The 21,377-nt window shown below is 39.7% G+C and overlaps 1 protein-coding gene across 4 annotated transcripts in view; it reads left to right on the top strand.

Annotated features, from left to right (window-relative positions):
* The window catches only part of stxbp5a (syntaxin binding protein 5a (tomosyn)), a 96,462-nt gene that overhangs the window by 21,334 nt on the left and 53,751 nt on the right, over positions 1-21,377 (top strand). For all 4 annotated transcript variants that reach the window (XM_053336795.1, XM_053336797.1, XM_053336798.1 and 1 more), the window contains exon 3: positions 15,072-15,153. In XM_053336795.1, coding sequence (XP_053192770.1) covers positions 15,072-15,153 — 82 coding nt within the window. The remainder of the gene's footprint in view (positions 1-15,071; positions 15,154-21,377) is intronic.

Genomic DNA, 21,377 nt, shown 5'->3' with positions numbered 1-21,377 from the left:
TTTTAAGCAATTTGTCCTGGTCAGGTTTTTAATTCTAATACATTTACCAAAGTTCTTTTGGCTGACTTGAGGCCTAAAGAAAGGAACATTTGAAAGTCTGCTTTGTTTGTCCAACAGGTTCAGAGCAAAAAACTGAATTTCCAACAAATCTGTTAGAGATATTTATGATCCTCAGAGATGAATTTGCAATCATTTTAGACCTAATATCCCAAGGGGAATAAAATGTTTTGATTAAAATATCAACCCTTAATCCTTCATTTCCTACATTATCTCCCATTTTACTTTTGTGGCTCTTAAATAGATCTGGGAATAGGAAGTCATCAGTATGATATTCATTCTGTCCAACACTTAATGTATTTTGTACTTTTTTTGTTGCAGTGATTATTTACTTGTCTCTTTTGCCATACTTGCTCTGCCTGTTTAATATTTTCAAGAGGTTTGAAATGTACTTGTCTGAAACCTGAACATGACCAAAATGTACAGAACGGCATCACAGTACAGTCTTGTTCAAGGACACTTCCAATTAAAGGACACATCTCTACTGACTTTGCCATCCTGCTACCCTCTGTGTGTATTGGGTGTCAGAGATCAGGGTAGAGGGAAAAAAAAACCAGATGCTCAAAAAACTGCAACACAGCAGTGCTTCTATGTGTGTGTGTTTATGTGTGCCAGTGCACTGAAAGCCCCCAGTTCAATGCTGGGGATACTTGGCCTTCTGTTTAGCATTAATCAAAGAGCAAAGGACAACATTCTAATTAATATTTTATATGCTGCATGACACTTTTGGCAAAATGCCCTACTACAGCATGTTGTTGGCAAAGTGACAACCATACAATGTACCGACGGTGTGTCTAATTAGTATGAAAGCAGACGCAACAGAGTTCATGCCAGCAGGGAGTGTTGTATAGATAACTCAATCCATCAGAATGAATAAATCTATATATGTATGGCCTCTACAATCGTCTCAGTGTTAATCTGTAATTTCTGTATTTATTAAATCAGGAATATTCTTACATAAATTTAGTTTTTTCTGAGTATGGTGTCTGTTTTCTTCTTCTTGGTGAGTCTTTTTTTAAGCTGACCTTTCATTTGACCTCTCGAATGATTCTGCGTGTTCTTGTTTTGTGAGTAACATACTTTAGATGGCACAGAATCCGTCATGTTCTAAAAAGATCAGTTCTACTGTATCCCACTTTCTCCCACTGTCTGTGAAACTATTCTTTTATTTAACACTCGATTTCTTACACACACAAACCAGTTCCTTAGGTGTGAGTATACAGTCAGCCAAGTGTTACTGCACGGCTGGCAATATACTGATTCTTGCTGTGCTGGCACCTTATAGTTACCTGTCCTTGAAATCAGGGCCTGGCTCTGCATTGGTTGGCACAGTGAAACATATTAGAGGCCAACGGTGGCTAATCTCCCGTGGTCTTACCTTTGAAAAGATTTGTTTGATATCAGTGCCAGAGGGTGCATGTGTGTTTATTGTGGGAGGGAGGAGGGGAACAAGGGAGCGCAAACACACACGCACGCACACACACACACACACACACACACACACACACACACACACACACACACACACACACACAAACATACAGCAGCAAACTTTGCTTTGTGATGGTGTTGGGAATAGCTTCAGGAACAGGCCTCATGGTTGTGTTGTACACCTGCCGATGTTCACTAGAGCACAGTACCTAGCACTGTTCTAATTCGATTAATAGTGTAAGTGTTTGATGAGAAAGCTCTTCAGTGTGGATGCATTTCATTGCCTTTGGAGCTTCTATTAGTACAGAGACACATGATCTCACAGTGAACGTGTTAAAGGTTAATTTGGCATTAAGTTACATTCTAATAAAACATTTTCCTCCCAACGACTTTGAGAGGGTAATACATAAAGCCTTCTAAATGCATACGCTGGCTCCCATTCACCACATCCATTATTCATAGACAGGAGAAAATCCAGTTGCAAACTTAGTCCTGCAGTTGCTTGTGTCTCTCTCTCCATCTCCCTTTCCCAGTATACTCACTGTATATAGCCAAATTGTGTTTCTCCTTAAATTATTCTCTTTCTTGTCACTTTAAGTGTTCACTCGGGTTTTGTCTTTGATACCGTAATGGTTGTTTTTTTCCTTTTTTCAACTTCCCCCTCCCTAGCATTATGGTGTCTTTTCTCTTAGCCCTCAAAGGTCTCGCTCATGTGACACAGACATTGATCATAATTCGGTGCAGGATGAGAGCCTTGCTAGTCAGAGAAAATTATTACATTAATACTTTATATAAATGCATACTATATGCATTTCATCTGGATGTGATCTGTTCTTTAAATGCCTCCGCCCTCTCCCCTTTCCAATACCACAATATCCGATAAGGACTGTGTATCATTACAAAACATTATGTTTACATGCTGGAATTGATCAGATGTCAAGGACAATTTTGTACCTGATCCTCATCCTGACCCTGCTGGTACTAGATACCCTATTGTTTGGACTATCTGATAGTCTGTTTATGGATTGGACACTGTCTTCATAGCAAGCATGTTCAATATGTGCAATCCAATGATAACAGTGAGCTGGAAAGGAAGCTCCGGGCCGATTGTCTAACGTCTGATTCAGCAGGAGCAATGCAGATTCTGTCCTGGTCGTGGAACAGTGGACCAGCTCTTCACCCTTGCAAGGATACTGGAGGGGTCATGGGAGTTTGCACATCCACCCTACATGTGTTTTGTGGACTTGGAGAAGGCTTATGACCGGGTCCCTCGGGTGACCATGTGGGAGGTGTTGCAGGAGTATGTGGTATTGGGGTCGCTGCTGTGAGCCATTCAGTCCCTATGCAACCACGGAGAGACGTTCTCTTTGCATTCTCTGCAGTAAGTCAGACCAGTTCTCAGTGGGTCCTGGGCTTCACCAGGGCCCTTGTCTTCAATCCTGTTTGTGATCTTAATGGACATGATCTCAAAGCGCAGCCCATAGGAGGAGAGTGTCCAGTTTTGGGAGCTCAGAATTGCTTTTTGAGGATGATGTGGTTCTGTTGGCCTCAACACATCAGGACCTCCAACAGGCACTGGGACAGATTACAGCCGAATATGAAGCGGCTGGGATGAGAGTCAGCACCTCTAAATCGGAGGCCATGGTGCTCTGCTGGAAAAGGGTGGAGTGCCCCCTCAGGTTTGGGAGGGAGTTGCTGCCCCAGGTGGAGGAGTTTAAGTATCTCGGGGGTCTTATTCATGAGTGAGGGTAAGATGGAGTGTGAGATTGACAGGTAGATCGGTGCAGCATCCGCAGTGATGCGGGTGTTGCACCAGACTGTCTTTATGAAGAAGGAGTAGAGCCTTAATGTGAAACTCTCAATTTACCAGTCGATCTGCGTCCCAACTCTCACCTATGGCCATGAGCTCTGGGTAGTGACCGAAAGAATGAGATTGCGGATGCAAGCCGCCAAAATGACTTTCATCTGGAGAGGGCCTGCGCTCAGCCTTAGAGATACGGTCAGGAGTTCAGACATCCGGGGGAAGCTAGGAGTAGAGCTGCTCCTCTGCATTGAAAGGAGCTAGCTGAGATGGTTCAGGCATGGATACCTCCTGGATGCCTGCATTTAGAGGTGTACCAGGCACATCAGACTGGGAGGAATCCTCAGGGTAGTCCCAGAATACGCTGGGGGGATTATATATCTCTCTTGGCCTGGGAACGCCTCGGGATTCCCCAGAGGAGCTGACGAATGTTGCTGCGGAGAAGGATGTTTGGGCTACATTGCTTAGCCTAATGCCACCGTGACCTGGCCCCGGATAAGCGGCAGACAATGGATGGATGGATGGATGGATGGATGGATGGATGGATATTTAATATATCCATCCAATATTGATGATCAATATTTTTATATTAACAATTAATCTAATAAATACATGTATATTGAAAAGTGCCGATCATAGGGAAGAAGTCACAAAGAACTAGCACCTGACTTAGCAGTGACCGACAGCTTCATGGACCTTTTTGTGTCTTCCAGCTTATTGTCTTGTTTTGATTCACTCTCACAGCTCTCATCAGCCATCTTAGCCCTTGCAGGGTGTTTGAATGAATTTTTAAAAACCCACTGTATGCTACCTGTTTAGCACCAAGACCAAAACACCACACTGGACCAAGGCAAAGTCAACAACTAGCTTCTGAACTGAAGGAATATACAGTAGCAGCGTGGTATTTTTCTCAGGACCTGGTGGAGAGCAAAACACAGCTAAAAGGAGAGTGAATATTGTATTTTAGGTGGACAGATACAGAACTCCAAATTAATCCTATGCTGCTCTGTGTCTGCTGGATACATTTATAAGAAAATGTTTGCTAATATTAAGTGTTGTGGTTTGAGCTTGTTTGTACTGCTCCAAGTGGACACAAATTCAGTTAATACAGGTTAAACAGTAAACAGCTAAACAGATATCTGATTGTCAGTATTTGTTATAGAGCCCTGTTTAACACTGAAGTAAAGTTTCAACATCAGTGCAGACTCTAAATTGTAACACAAGAGATATTTAGTTGACTTGCTTTTTCTTGACTTCCCAATTCTCATTCGTAACAGTTGATGGATATGGAACATTGGACCGTAGAGAGCAGAGAAACTAAAAGGTATAAAGTACAGCTTGGATTTAATCTGAGGCCAGCAGGTGAACTGACTCTCCTTTGCTATATGATAGATGATCACTGTTATGGTTTCCAGCACAATACCAGTGTGTCTTCTTGTGTTATCTTTTTGTGCAGTTCTTTCCTCTTCAGGCTAACTGACACACACATTCATTGCTTCACAATTGCTGGGACCTGGCTCGACCGTGCTCTGCAAAAGTAAGATTCACCAGGCGTTTTAGATGAAGTTTGAAACTACAGCAAAGTTAGAAATCACAGAGGGCAGAGATTGATGTAGACTGCAGAATGAGTTCAGAGCTTCTGCTTAAATCAGTTCAGAGTTCATGCTGTAATTGGCCAAGTGGGGTTCAGAGAGCCAGTGTGTTAGTAGCAGACAGAACGGGTGTTCTTGCACTTGGTGCTGGGCCAGGACTCATGTTTAATACATACTCACCTTGTACTCAGCTGATAATGTGTGTTATGTGAGATGGCATTGAACAAAATGCATACAACCATTGTCTAAATAGATCATTTACTTCTATTTGGTATTAAAATGCTAAAGTAGCACTGTTGCTAACACATACATTGCTTCTTCTAAATGCATACATACAAACATTTTAATTCTTGTTGTAAGAATTAGTTGAGAACCAGCCACAACAACCTGCCACTTTTAAACTGAAATTGCAGCCACTTGTCACTTGCAGAGGTGTTGTTGTGGCTTCCTGTTTAGCAGCATCGCCTGTTGGAATATAATCCTTTAACTGGCTTTGCGTTGCTATCACAACACCAGAACTTGATTTCTGTTAAATCGCTGCCTGTCACACTTGTGTAAAGACTATTAGACTATTAAACAGTTTGACAGTTGCAGTAGTAAGAAATCACACGTCTTTCCTGTGTTAGGTTAAATCTAGGATGTTGCAGAGTGCAGAAATTTGTTGAGGTTTGACGCTCAAACAGCATATTCTGGTATCTTTATTTCCTATTCACACAGTATTTTCCCCTCTCTGGAGAGTTCATTCTCTTCTCGCTCTTCCTCTCTCCTCCTCCTGTCTCTTTCTATTTCACCTCTTCCACCCCCCTTTTTTTTCTCTACATCTCTCATTTTCTCTCCTATGCTATGCATGCTTTTGCATACGGGTTTGGCCACAAGCTGTTCTGCTGACTCAACATTTGTTCCCTTATAGTTTACCCCTTTACTCCCTCCCGCTTCCCTTCTATCTTGTCCCCGCTCCCTCTCTGCCTCCACCCTCCCTTCCTCCATCCCGTCTTCGATCCCTACAGCCAGTGAATTTCCAAACCTCTTCCTCCTGCTTTTATTCTGTTCCTTCTCCATCCCTCCATCCCTCCATCCCTCCATCCCTCCTTCCCTTGCGTCTCATCTCTTTTCAGATATTTGCCTTGGAGTGGCTGTACAGTAGCTCAGTGCTGAGTTATCCTGCTAAAATTAGATGATGTCCTAGGTTGTTAACACCCTACTATTAGGCAGAATTGGCAACATTTCAAGAACCAACATTCCACATTATCACTACAGAATGTGGGGGGTTTACAGTTTTTACTGTGCAACACCACTGTGCCCGCCTGTGCTGGAAGGCGTCCAAGTCCAGAATAATTCATACACAATATTTCTTATTGGGGCTGTGATTCTGATACAACTGGCCACATAGCCATTTGTGTTTCACTGTGATGTCCACAGGTCAGTTAGGAGTGATCTCAAGAGGATGGTGACTAGTTAAGTTTTGTGTAATAATCTCTCTGCGTTTATTAATCAAGATAAGTATTTAGGTAAAAATGTATCTAACCCTAGCCACTCTAATATTGTTGCACTGTGTAGTTCAGATCTGTTCTTTCTGGTCCTAATCAGCTCTCTACCTGCAAACACACAACATGCTTCATTTTTAGCTGAATGTTGATTACTGCGATATTGAACGGTGCACCTCAGCAAATAACCATTGTCAAGAATGTCATGTAGATGCCTTAGGGGCTATAATAGTTGTGTGTATATGTCTATGTATGTGCATTGCAATGTTTTCCAAGGTGAGCGTGAAGAAGCTGAGGCAGCAACAAATACTCAGCATCCCCATCACAGTTTAATTGTTTGCCTGCATAATAAATCAAATGTGTCAAGGGAGATTATTTATACAAGGACTGTGTTAAACAAATGAATCACCAGTTTGCTCAACTCTGGGTTTTTCTTGTTGTGTGTAACTGTGTGTCGCTGCCCAAACCTGCTTGTGTGTCTTATTTCCATGTGTGAGTCGTATATTCATGAGGGAGTGCGAAGTGCAGGGCTTCCTTGCATTAGCTCTGTCACTGATGTATTTGCTACTATCTGAATACTGTAGCAGAGGGAGGGGAAAGGAAAACAAATGAACACAAACAAGTCGTATTGTACCGCCCCTTTCGAGCTCCGGTGTGTAAGTCTCTAAAACTAAGAGGGTGAAGACTTGTGCACTTGTGTCCAGAGATCTTTTTAGCTTGCAGTGTACACCTTGGTGGGATGCTGTAGTCGTTGGTCCTGCTGTTGCTAAGCGACAGCTGAAAACCTGCACACTTTTTGTCCAAGTTGAGATGTTTCCAAATTTCACTGACTGATGTGCAGCTCAGCAAAAAAAAAAAAAAACCAGAAAAAAAACCAGAAAGAAAAGATAAGCCCTGCCCTCTCTGTCATGTTTTTTTCCATCTGTACCAAGGAAACCATGTCAGCATTGTAAAGAGAGGTCCCTGGTGGACACACAGGATATGCCTCCCTTCCTACTGCTGTAAAGACAAAAACAAGAAAATAAAAATGAAAGTGTTGACTTCCTACTTAAGTTTTTTGGCAAAATCTTTGCAGTATGGAGTCTGGAATGTAGAATGTAGAAATATGGAGGTCAAAAATAATTGGCTAATTAAATGTTACATTAAAAGCATTTACTGCATTGTTTTCACTTTAAATGATGCACTTCAAAAAGCTATTGTTGAAAAGCTAATAAAGAGATCATCACATGTGCCAAGTCAGTCAGGGTGGAGTGACAAAAAGGCTGACTGGAGGAAGGTAGCGCTAAGTGCCTGGTAATAGCTGAGTGCTAGCCATAGTGCCTGGATCATGGCCTGGAGTACCTGAGTTGTACTGTAGCTCCCTCAGCAGCCTTTAAATTTGATGTAAACAGCCGCAGGCAGTCAGAGGGAGAGAAGGAGATGGGTGACATGGGAGCGTTGAGGCGGGTTGAGGTGAAGGTGGGCTGCATCATTATGGATGATTTGTAGGATATCACCTCCAAGTGGAAGCTGAGTAATGTGCAGACAAGAAGCTTAGCAGTCTTTTGTGGTTGTGATGGGGGTCTTTGCAAGATTATTGTTTCTCCCAGTTTATTACAATGTTGTTTCCTTGATTTATTGCTGTGAAGGCATTCTTATCCTCCTATGTCTTGCTCCTATCCGCCTTCCTTTTTTCGTTTTTTTTTTTGTCTTTCCTTCTCTGCCTCCCTTCTCTTTCTTCTGTTTTCTGCCTCCCAGCTTTCATTTGCTGTCTCCGGGTCCAGTGCAGAGCAGGCTCTGCCCCGTGGCCCCGCCTCCCTCTCTGGCAGGGTGATGTATGAGTGGCTAGCTTTGACGTCACTTCAGGCCCAACGTCATAGCAACTCAGTGCTCCCAGGCTCACTCTTTCTGGTGCTTTCTCTCTGCGCCTCTCCCTTATTCTCCTATCCTCTATTAATCACCACTCTCTTTTCTTCGTCGTCTTTCACTGTCTCCTCCTTTGTGATATCTACTCTGTTTTACTATTTCCCCTTCTCCACATCCATTTTCTTTATCTTTTCTATCATTTTTCATCGCTCTGGCTCATGTTAAGACATAATCTTGCCTTTCTTTTTTGTCCTTGTTCTGTTGACTTCTGGAGCTTTCTGTTCTTGTCTGAAGCTGCACCCCTCTCCTTTATTTTTCAATTAATTCAACACACGGACACACAAATATACAGAGGCATGACATGTTTGAGGTAAGCAGACAAGCAGCAAGCCACCCCCTCTCTCATGTGAAATACAGGCTCATCCCTATTCAATTACGCTTATCAAGATCAACTCTATTCCTGGATAACATGGTTTCATAAAACCTGCAGTCTGTTTCCCGCTGTACCCAGCCAATTTTCTCTATGACAACTTTGCTTTGCCAGATACCCAGTGACTCACCTTTATTTGTCACGAAAGTTGCCTGTGGCTTTGACAAAAATAAATACAAGAGGAGCAATATGAAAGTGAATTATCAGTCAACTTTGACTTCCCGAATAACTTTCATTGGACTTGACAAGACATGGAGCTGACCCACTTTCTGCTTTCGCTCTTTGTCTTCCTCTCCCTTCCTCTCTCTTCCTGTCTTCTTGTCTCGCTCCTATCGCTGCCTGCGGACAGTCTGTCCACTTTTAGTATCGGTGCAGTGGGGTGGGGGTGTGTGTGTGTGTGTGTGGGTGTGTGGGGGGGGGGGGTTACAGATAGACACCTCGCTTGGTTAAAATGGAATGAGGAATGCTCTTGTCAGCAACGGTGACACATCTCCTACTGAGCCTGTCCCATGCGGATGGAACAGAGGCACTTTGGAGTAACTTTGGGTCATGTTTGCTAAAATACTGGGGAAATATATGTGAATATAGCAACTGAGATGTCCAAGAACTTTTCTTGCAAAACAATGCATGTCATTTTCATGTCAGATTCAGTAACAGCAACGTGTATAGTTTTCAAGGTTTCATTTTACTGGCATTGTCCACAGGAGACATTGAAGTATCCTTTTTTCAGCTCTTCACATGACTCATTTATCACAGTATGACCAATAATGTCACACATTTTTATTGCCATCTTTCCATCATTCCAACCAAAACACTGCTGTAGTTGAATATCAGCATAACAATACAAAACTCCTTTCATCTGTATCAGAGGATTTTTCCAGGTGTATCAAAATGTTTTCCCCTTAAGGAAATATTGTGAGTAGAACGCATTCAATTAAGTACTTGTATTGAATGCGAAGTTCAAGTTTCACAAAAAAGCATGGTTGTGTTCATTATAGGATTTCTGAGTTGTCTGGCTTTCTTTCTGCAATATTGTAAAATATACTGTTGTTGCTATGTCGAAAGCTATTGATATGAAAACAGAAATTGAATTATGTTATTTACCATTCTGGCTTGAAATCAAGGAAAGGATATACTGCCAGAGGAAACATGTATTTTATAGGAAACACATTTTGACACAACAATGGTAAACAGTTGTCCATTGCCGGGGGTTTATAAAAACAAATAGCAACACTTTCATGCACTGGGTATAGATTGAATTACCAGCAGATAAAACCCTGACATACCTGCAGTAGTAAGATGGAGTGATTTTTTGTAACACTTTATTATAATGATCATTTTAAGCCTTTAGTTAAAGACTGAACTAATTACTTACAAAACATTTATGAACAGTTGCAAATACAAATTGTTAAAAAAACATTTAGAAACTATAAATCATACATTTAGTTTAACGTTTATAGTCAGATTAACTAAATTGATGTGAAATGTTATACTAAGCCCCCTTACATGCTATTGTTAATCTGTGACAAAAACTTTGGTAAAGGTTGGCCTCAAATAAATTATAAGAGGCATTTGTTCTGCTGAATGGTTTACCCGTAGGGTCTACAAGAAACTTGATAAATCTTTCATTAAACATAAAAGAAAAATCATCATGGTAATCTGTGTAATACTCTTTAAAGCACTGAGAAATATTTTACTCCAGTGATCATGAACTATTAGTTACATATAGTTACATATAATAGTTCATCTGCAAAGTGTAGCTTAATTGAACATATGCAGAGCAGGACTTATATCAGCTGTTACTAAGGTTTAGACTAGTTATGAGATGTGTTTAAGTGGGGGAATTAAAATTAAACCACTTGTACCACACAAACTATATGTTATGTAGAGATTAGTTGTTACTGAATATTTAGAACTGCTAGCTTTTGTTATTGTGTGGCTAATGGAACCAATCAACAAAACTAGTGAGTATATGACCTGTTTAGACGGAAGACTAAACCAGGTAATATGCAATCTGGTTTACTCATCTGACCTGACACCATTAAAATTGTGTTTAATGATGGTGTAAACTGGGAAATATTTTCTATTACATTTCACAAAAATCAAACAATATACCTCAAATTAGAAAACTTTATGTCGATAACATTAGACAAAAATGACCAAATAATGTTGGTTACATTGAGTAATTGAATACTGCTGTTTACATGGTTGATTGCTTTTGATTGAAGGGCATCACAGATGTTTACCTACCCCAACTGATTCATAATTTACTGAAGTCTTTCTTAGTGGTTTGATTTTGTAAATCACTAGTTTGAAACTAACTACTAAGAACTACAAACATACTCAGTGATGAATTCATAAATAGTTGGTACAGCCCAGTCTAGGGGTAACAAGAACTAAGTTTTTTGTGGTGGAATTTAGTCCATGGCCAAATTCTTTGCACAGTGCTTTATGCATTGAAGCTCTTCTCCCATTGGATTCAATGTCTTGTTGTGGCCTGCTGTATTTGTATGATAATTATTATGGCAACATTTACTTGAAACGCATGAACAAAAGCCAGTGTCTTGCTCTTTGATGGTTTGAATTTCTTTTGCAGGATTGTTTTGTATGATCACGTCTGTGTCAGTGTGTGGATGTGCGCTTCATAATAATGCGCATGTGGGATGGCTGTCTCTTCAGAGAGAAGGCAATGTGAGCAGTTTAAACACACAACCTTAAAATCTTTTTCTCTCTCCTTCTGAGGCTGTGGGAGACTTGGTTGCCAGGCAACGTTAGGAAAGAGTTTTTAATTAAGTCACTTTGGGTTAAATGGACTGGACTGTCACCAGGCCCAAACCATCCTAACTAACACTACACTTGGCACTGCTACATGTATGAAGGTTACACATAAAAAAGATGCTCTATTAATTACTATGCTAAGACGCACATTTCTCACATATTTAAGGTTGCTAATCACAGTAGCATTACTGCATTTTTGCTAACAAAATTTAGGGAGGAATTATGAATTTTCGCAGATCAGTGTCTCCACCATTTATGCAGACAAATAGTTAGTGTCAGTGAGTTTTAGCAAACAGCAATGACCCTTGTCACCAGTTTTTTTTCTCACTGCCTTTTTTCTTCTGAGATTGGAAACAATATTAAAAAAACATAAGTCAAGTTTTTTGGTGTGAGATACATTATGATCCTCATTGAATGAGTTGATCTAAGCTCACCCATGCCTACTTCCACAATCCATACAGGGATGTCAGTGTCCCTCTCTTAGTCTGTGACAGTTCAACCTAGCAGCAGTACCCTCCAGGATGATGGCCATACTAGGTCAAGTGGAGAGAGCACTGGGGTCCTCTGTTCTCATCCACTGGCTGTGACAGTGATTTGTTGCACGCTGATGATCTTTTTTTGCCTCTGCCTTATAGTCAGACCACTAGTTTGTTTAATTTCTCCCAGTGTGCAAAACTCTAAACTTTGAATGTTTAGTGCAGCTGTGACCTGCTGTCACTTTACATATTTCATTTTATTTGAGAAGCCACTGCTAAGACCTCCAAGCTACATCATCATTTTTATTTTTTGAACATTATGAATCCTTTGTCACCGCTGGTGAAGTTGCTCTTCTTGTCAATTCCGCTTTTTCAAGATGAGTGACAGGATGGAATTGTTTTTGAAATAGTTTGAAACCATTTATGAGCTAATTCTATAGATGCAGAATCCCTACAGTTTCACCCTGATGAAACATGTGTTCTGTATATGGTCTTTTTATCTCTTGAGTCAGTATGTAAGATTTGTATGGACCACATTTCAGTACCATACTCCTCATTCTTTTTATTTTAGATGGGTGGGGCTGGTGGGTTTCTTCTAGTCAGTGCATCACTGACTGAGATTTCTAGGCTGGGCAGGAAGAGGGTGGTGGTGTGTGGGTTTATGTTAGTCGTTAGCCACTGTGTTCTGTGGTACCCATCAGCTCTTCCTGATAAGTAGTTAGATTTAAAAGAATACAGAAATCTGAGTGAAATCAAACATTCATGACTATAAAAGCTCATTTTGCTCTTTAGACCATTTCTCAAGCCTGTGTAGATGTGGCAGATCACATTTTGATTGACACTCGCACAGACTACTGGAGGCTGGCTAATGACTGGGTTTCCATGGTGTGGAGCCTTGCCTCCAATAGAATAAATAAACTACAGTTATTACAGCAGATAATTAGCTGTAGTAGTGAAGAATATAGCAAAATTAACTTAGTTGAGATGCAGAAATGCTAACAATGACACAGAAGCTCCAGCAAAACATGAAACAATTCTGCAACATGTCAGTATTTCACATTGTTTATGATTGGTTCGTGGAATTGATTGCATAATTAATGTCTGAGGACACCTAGCTCAAACCAATTATCAGGAATGTATACAAAAACTTAAATGACTATATATCGAATTTGGATATATCTCATTTCTAATACTTGTTAGATATGTACTATTATTAACATAAGACCCTAATTTACATAGTTAGAAGGCTATTGTGGATTTAGGTTTCCAGTGGCTTCATTACAATACTGATTAGATATTCATGAGACTGCAATACACCATCTGATATAACCTGCATGATTATTTTTGCATTGTAAATTGGCTGTAAACAAAACTGTTCGCTGATGTCTGCTGGTTAGGAAACAGTTGCCTATTTATACATCTAGTAGATTGGACCAACTGAGCAAACTGAAGAACAAGGAATTAACATACATAGTGTTTCTGTAAAGGCCACCCCAAAGGAGAAATGGATGTACAAGATATGTTCGAGGCTTCTGGCTTTGAAAGAAACAAGGTGTGTGGCGCTAGGTCTGTTGATGTGGTGGCTTTATTCATTGGGATGGTCACAACACACCTCAGGAATGATTACATGCATTATAGCTTAATAAATTACACCGGAGCTGAAGGGGCGGTTCAGTCTGTGGGAGAGGAGGACTTGATTATTGCTGTTTGAATTAGATTTTTTAGGTGGAGGCTCTGCTTGTTCGGTTGTTGCCATCATTGTCATTACTAACGTGATGGTGTTTGTCTTCTGCTTAACGGTTAATTGAAGGAACAGCTCTCTCTCCCTCTGGATTTCTCTTTCATTCTCTCTGTTTTTCTGTGTGTATGTAGATGCCTTAAGATCCTATTATAATGCTTGATCAATCTGTATTTAGAAAGTAGCTGCATGTCTCAAACTGTGTTTTAGTCAGTAAGCTCTGCAGGAAATTTACAGTAGCAGATCACATGCAGATAACACCAACCCCTCATTTTTACACACTTGCACACACACACACATGCACACACTAATGGTGAGCAATAGTGACGTCCCAAGGGTTTTACACCTCTATGTGCGCCCCGCATGAAAAATTGACACCCCCTCCACCTTAGACCTCAGAGTCATGTAAAGAATGAATGGATAATCAGTAGGTCAACCCATTCATTCTCCCAGAAAGAGGAGCTCGTTATTCTCTGACAGTCCCTTCTCCTTTTCCTTCTGTCTCTCTTCTTCCAGTCTCCATCCATCCACTTCTCCTCTCCTCTGTTTTGTCTCTCCTCTGCATCTTTCATGAGTTGCCGATCTCTGTCCCTTCCCACCCTCTCCCTCCCTTTCCGTCTTTGCTATTATTTTCTCATCTGCTCTCGTAATATCCACCTCTTCTCTGCTGATTCACTTTCTGCGTATTTGAATATCTGAACCACCCCCCACCCACCACCGCTCCTCCTCCCATTTTCTCTTCCTCAGTGCCTGTCCTCATACAGTAGTGTTCCGTCTCTGCAGTATTGCTTATCTCCTCCTGTTTTATTTAGACTTTTGTATATATTCCTCTCTTTTGTGTAACATACCACCATCTCTGTATAACTGCAATAAACTGCTTGGTTCAGTATTTCCAAGTAGTTATGAACCCCTGAATTATATATAGTGTTTGGTATCTGACTCTTAAGTGCCTTTATACGAACATATTCTCTTAAAATGCTCTCTGGTAAAAGTGAGCCCTGTGGTGTATAACTGTAGGGCATATAATGAGGTGTTGAGTAATTACAATATTTTCAAGAAAGGAATATAATTCATAGGAATATGATTCACAGGTATGTGAGGAGTCAGAAAGGGTAAAAGTTCAATGTGAAAATCTTGTTGGTGATGAATATGTTCAAGCTCTGTTGGTAGACCATAAAAAATGTCGGTGTGGATATTCCATTTTCCTTCTCAGCAGGTAACCATGTAGCAGATGTCATGACCTTTGAATCAGCTATAGCAAAGAGCAAATGACCTTCAAATGGTGTGACACTTGTTCCTGGCTGCCACATATGGAAAAATAGACACCCCATGCAGCGACAGTACATACTGGGCCACATAGACAAGCAAAAACACATGCTAGTGGTCTACTGATAAATTCCTTAGCTGTAATGTACGTTCCTTGACTAAAAGTCTTTCAGGTTTGGTCGTCCAGGTGTGGAGTGTTACTGTCAGCATGAGAGTGGAGCGGCTGTCATCCAGCTTCAGTTTCTCATCAACGAGGTAGGTAACAAAAACATGAGAGAAACAATGATCACATTGCTTAATTACTCCTGTTAAGTGTCTCTACTCACCAGTAAGACAAGTGCCGTCATACTAAGACAGGTAACTCTGTGGATAATACTCTTTAGTCTGTAAAACAAGTATACTGCACGGTGTCATTTAATAAGACTTACGGGCTGATTCATGAATGTTCTGGTAATTGCATTTCTTAAAATGTACTACAAGTAGTTTCAACTGTGCTGTTGTAGGGAATGGTGAATGGATGATCATATTGGTGGTGTGAAAATAACTCACCTCCCATATCTGCTCACCACTCTCCATTCTTAGTAGTTCCAAGTAATAACACAGCTTTTTGGGTATCAAAAGGTATCACTGAAAGCCATTTACTTTTCCTTCCTTTAATCAGATATCTCTACACCTAATCAGAAAACCATGAATCTTCTCTCATTCTAGACTCTATTTTATGGCTGCTTACACTGTGGCTAGTAGTTTTCTAAAGTTTATAGCCAATCAGCAATTACACAAACTACAATTTTGTTGCTGGAAAATAATGTTTTATTTGATTCAAGTTGACAATGTATTCAAACTAAATTTACAACCATTTAGATGTAAATGAACATTGTAAACACCCAAATCAAACCACAGAAAATGCATAACACTACACGTCATATGTTTAGCTCTGATAATATTGTGTGTCAAGCTCCTTTTGTATGAAAACATGTCATAGATTAAGATAAAGACATAAAAATGGTAGCAAATAAACTTTGTCTATTTAAATATTTATTAACAACAGTAAACAATACAAGGTAGAATACATCATATCGAATACACATTTTTTGTTTCCTCATTCAAAATGCCAGAATTCTATACAAATTTTGTGTGTGTATGTGTGTGAAAAGGAAGAAAGAAAGAGAGAGAGAGTGAGGTTTTTATCCTCACTAGTGAATGTGAACTGTGTGTAGATGCAGCAGTGAGGCGACCTGGCCATGCCCTCATAGCTGCAGCAGGCAGGCAGGCAGGAGCAAGGGAAAGGGGGTGGGGGGCATTTATCAGTCATCTAAGTGACTGTAGGAAAAACAATGCTCACAGGGAGTCGAGCTGACAGCAGTTTTCCTCGGATCGATCTGCAGCGCTGCTCCAGTTTATGACAAAAGAGTTCACGAAATGGAATGCCACCCGCCAGAGTGGCCAGTAAGAGTGACTGCTTTTGTTAAAACATTCATGTGGGCCTGCTTACCAAGATGGTCACCTAGGACATTGCATCTGAAACACTATTTCTTCCTAAATTGAATCATGAAATGCCTAATTTTGCCATCTAAAAGTGGTGTGTCATTTAATGACTTGGCATTTTTGAACACTGTTGTTTTTCTCGATGGCTGCTACAAGTTTAAAGTCTTGAGCAGCTAAGCAGGGGATCAACTATGTTAGAATGGAAGGGAGAATGACGCCGAAATCTGCAGGAATGGCCAAGCCCATATCAAGGGCTTATTGAATCAAATGTTCTCAGAGAACTTCAGGCGACTTTGGAAAAAGTAATACAAGAGATGTCGCATCTCAATAATGTTCTCAAGGAACTGCAGGAAGATGTTTCTTCAGTGACATTCGCACAGGCTAAATTTAGTATGGATATTGTAACTATTTTTGAGAGACTGGAGCTGGCAGATGGTTGAATAACGGATTTAGAGAATAAGAATGATCAGTAAGTGTGAAGAATTAACTTAAGTAAGTGTGCTGGTTACTGGTGGCTGCGCCAGATGAGGATCTTCCTCTAAGACCTACAGTATGAGATTCTAAACATTTCCGGAACACAAATAGGTGAAGCAAATACAAGAACAGAACAGAAATAAGATCGTATGGCCATACAAAAAGACAATAACAATGACACAACGCAAGAAAACATGGCTAGAGTGGAGGAAATGTAAATCCATAGTGTTTAAGAGTGCAGATATGCAAGTCTGCAAATGTGCAAGGAAGGTATAAGGAATGCAGCCAGAGTACCATTTTCCATTAAGCATATCAATAGCACGAGGGATGAATGAGACATGGAATCTCTTAGTACTCCAAACGGGTGCCCTTAAATGCTGTCTTGAGGGCAATAGCTTGAACCCCCTCTGGAGTGGATGGCCCTGGTTGTCCAATATAGCATCAACCCTCCTAAGAACCTGCCTGTTACAAATGCCTAAAAGCTTGGCATGACTCCTCCCTGAAATCTTATCAGCCATTTTAGAAAGACTTCTATTATTAGACAGATTTAGGTTCCCAAAGCAAGCCGTAATACAAAAGGTTAAAACAGAGAGCAATTATCTCAGAAGAAATATTAAAGGAGTTCATTTTCCCCAGAAAAAAAGTTTTTGCATTAGAAAAAAGTATTGGAATTCATTACCAAAAACCCACACAGTCCTGAGAAAGCACATCCAATTTGTGTGGAGGACATAATTAATGGGGAGAAGATCAAACTGTAATATATATGCTCCCAATCAGGAGGATGCAGATTTTTTCCATTAAGTTAATAAGATTGTCGGGGCTGTTGAGAATGGGCCTATAATATCAGATTCTAAATGCTATAATGGATAGGACAATGTATGAATAGTATGAATAGTTCCAAAGAATAGACTTTTAATATATCAGCTTATGAAGGACCTCTAGTAGATGTCTGGAGGCTGACAAATCCTAAAGAAAGACAATATGCCTTCTATTCACAATATACCCAACTAAATGCGATGCAAACTAGAGCTTTGTTTTCTATGGAATGTCCTAACTGGCCATTTTGAGGTGAACTTTTGTCAGATGCCCTCCTTCTATGTATTTCCTGTTGCTCCTGTTGAAAGCATGTCATAGATGAGGAACAACTGATTAATTTAGTTATAGTCATTTCCGTGTAAATGTACAAATATAGGATAGCAAGTACTCTTCCGCCCTGGACAGAGAGTGCTCAATGCCACCCAATGCCATGTGCTAGTCAGACCTCCACATAATGTTAGGACACAGTGTAACCAAAACATTTTTGCATTTTAGAATGGATTATTTTAGTATCTAAAAACCATGACCAAGCCTGTTATGGATAGTAAAATAAGGGTCAAAGCACTAACCAACCAAACCACAGTGGTTCTGTGCCTAACAATGCATGCTCCAAGAGTTAGGAGTAGTAGGTGGAGACTTAACACTTCATATAAAGATCCAAAATTTAAACAGATAATATGTAATCTGAATAATTTATTATATTTATTAAATACATGTTGGGTCTACTGAAAAGATAGATACTGTTTGGGAGGTCTCCGAGCATTTATTAAGGGCAAACTCATTGCCCACACATCAAAACTGAAACATCAAAATAGTAATAAAATGGGTAAATTGGAAATTAAGAGTGAGAGACCTGGTTGAAACAGATAGATTATGTGTCATTAAATACAAATTAATTGAAATATATAATGAGAAAGTTGAATTTTACATATTTAGTATCAAAACAAATGTATTTGAAAAGTCTGGGTAGAAAATTAAAGGAAGAAGAAACCACATATATTATACCAGGTACTAGGTTGAATCTGGACAAGTGGTGACTACACCTCAGATAATGAACCAAGTCTTAACCAAACATTCTACTCACATCTGTATACTTCAGACACTCCTGTAAGTATTGCAGAAATGGATACATGGTTTTCAAGGACTGGTTTTCATAGGCTGTCATCTAATCAAGTAGAAACTTTGGACGCTCCAGTTACAAAGGATGAAGTTAGGTAAGCTAATAAATTAATTAAATCAGGAAAGGGTTACAGTAGATGCCTTCCCTGTTTATTTATTGTAAGAACTACACCTTCTGACACATTTTTTAAAGAGGGTATACATCTACGGCCATACAAAGAGGTGAGATACCCAGTACATTCAAGCAAGCAGTAATTTTAATGATCCTTAAAGAAGGAAAGGACCTGCTTGATCTAACCAGCTACAGGCCTATCAGTTTAGCAGGGGTTGATTACAAGATACTAATGATGGTATTGGCTATGCGCCTAGTGAATATCCTGCCAGACATTATACATCCAGATCAGGTTGGATTTATAAGTGGAAGGTCATCCTCCGATAACCACAGAAGATTGCTTCCCTTGATGTGGCAACATACGGAGGATGACACTCTAATCGCGGCCTTTCCTTAGATGCTGAGAGGGTTTTCGATTGGGTGGAGTAGGGGGTTTTATTACATACTATGAAATCTTTTGGATTTGGATTTGGGTTCTTAAATTGGATTAGAGTGATATATGAAGACCCACAGGCACCAGTCCTCACAAATGGGTTGATCTCACCCTCTAATCTGTCATAGGGAGCAAAGTAGGAAGACTTTCTCTCTCAACATTACTGTTTAAGTTATTTCTTGAAACACACGCAGTGGCTAGTAGAGCGGACCCAAAGATGGATAGGGTCGGGGCTGTTTTTCTATGCAGATGACATTTTTTGTGGCTTTTTACAAACCCTGCCTCTTTAGCCCCTATATTGTTAGGTTTATTTGAAACATATTCAAAGATGCAAGTTTACAAAAGTAAGTAGTGCAAGTCTGAGGTAATGCCAGTGTTGAGAACTCCTAATAAATCGAGTTTATGGGGGAAAGATAAGCTTCATTAAAAAGCATAGGCTACAGCTACATAGCCAATGCAATAATTTATAGACTATTGACATGGAACAGAATTCCTTGCTAGTAGTCTTAAGGCTGTTGGGCCAGACTGATTTTATGTGCCATTAGTAGATTGTTCGATTGGTATAAAATGGGTTTCTGGAATTTATTGCTGGACCTCATGAAGACTCATTAACTGGACATGTTTTACTGTCATGTCGGGCATTGTCCTTAAATAGGACATTTGACCATTTTACTGTTTTAACTTAAACCGTGATCTTTCCCTAACCAAATAGATTTGTGCTTAAACCTAATTATTTATAACCCAGACCATGGGGAGGATCTGCATATCATGTGCAAGCAAAAATGTTACTCCATTTTGAATTGATTTGAATTTGATCTTGCACAATCAATACCAATGTGCATGTGTCATGATTCTGTACCAATTATAAACAGATTATTTAAACAGAGAAATCCTTACCAGTCACTACTTCCTAATAAAAATGTTAGTTGCACTTCAGTTTAATAATATCTCAATAGTGATGCCAGTCAGCATTCTTCTAGGGATTTCATCAGCTAATTAGGGACTTTTTGTGGAGTGGGAAGAAACCCAGAATTAACATTGTTAAATTATACACTACAAGGAATTTAGGAGGGCTGGGATTATGAGATGTAGAGTTGCATGGAATATCATTTGAAATGACAAAATTGGCTAAACATTGGAATAATGTAAATACTAATTAACTTGCTATCATATCCTCTTGGGGCAAAGAGAGGCATTGTCAAAAGAAAATGTGCCAAGCAGTAATAGCAATCCAATCTTGGAGCATTCCAGAGAGACATGGATAAAAGCTCATAAATGGTTACATATCTCTCAGTATAAGCAAGGATAGTCATCAATTTGGAACAACCCATTAATCTGAATAGGTGAAAAGGGTTAGGGTTGACAATGACACAGCAAATGCGTGCCGTAATTAAAGCTAAAGGTGGTCCAACGAAATATTAGAGTGTGTGACCTTTTTTGTTTTGGTGGATAAGTGGAAAAATGTCATGGCTGACGTTGGGTGGTCAGTTAGAGATGCAGTCTGCAAATGTACAAACTACAGAATCATCCACAGATATTAATATGCCAGTTAATATAGGAAAAAATGGGACTCATGGGACTAATTGGAAATGTAAAAATGAAACAGGTACTTTTCTTCATTTTTTAATGTTGATTTGAATGTTCTTTTGTTTTATTTATGGAAACAATTAATTGAAAGCATTGGAGAGTGGTTCTCTTTATCTGTGCTTATTGGGAGAGCAGTCTCTCCTTCTAGCAGGTATATACAAACAAAAATCTGGATTTGCACTCACAGGCTTTGTTGCTGCTTCAAGGGTTGTTCTCTGGCATTGAAAGAGGAAGACAAAAACAGATTTTGCTTAATGGTTCAAATTGATAACGGACATTGCCTCTTTTGAATCAAAGATTTATAATTACCAAGGGAAGTCTGGTCTAATTTTCTGATGTATATAAAGGAAGAAACTTAACAGGAAGTAAATATTTCAAAATAGTTTTAAAACATGTTTTTAAGGATAATGTTGATTTATTGTAATAAGTGGTCTTGTCTAGCATTATGTGTTG

Source organism: Scomber japonicus, chromosome 17 (assembly GCF_027409825.1).
Source record: "Scomber japonicus isolate fScoJap1 chromosome 17, fScoJap1.pri, whole genome shotgun sequence".
Lineage (NCBI taxonomy): Eukaryota > Metazoa > Chordata > Actinopteri > Scombriformes > Scombridae > Scomber > Scomber japonicus.
Note: the sequence above shows the minus strand (reverse complement) of the source record. Positions and strands in the feature narration are given on the sequence as shown.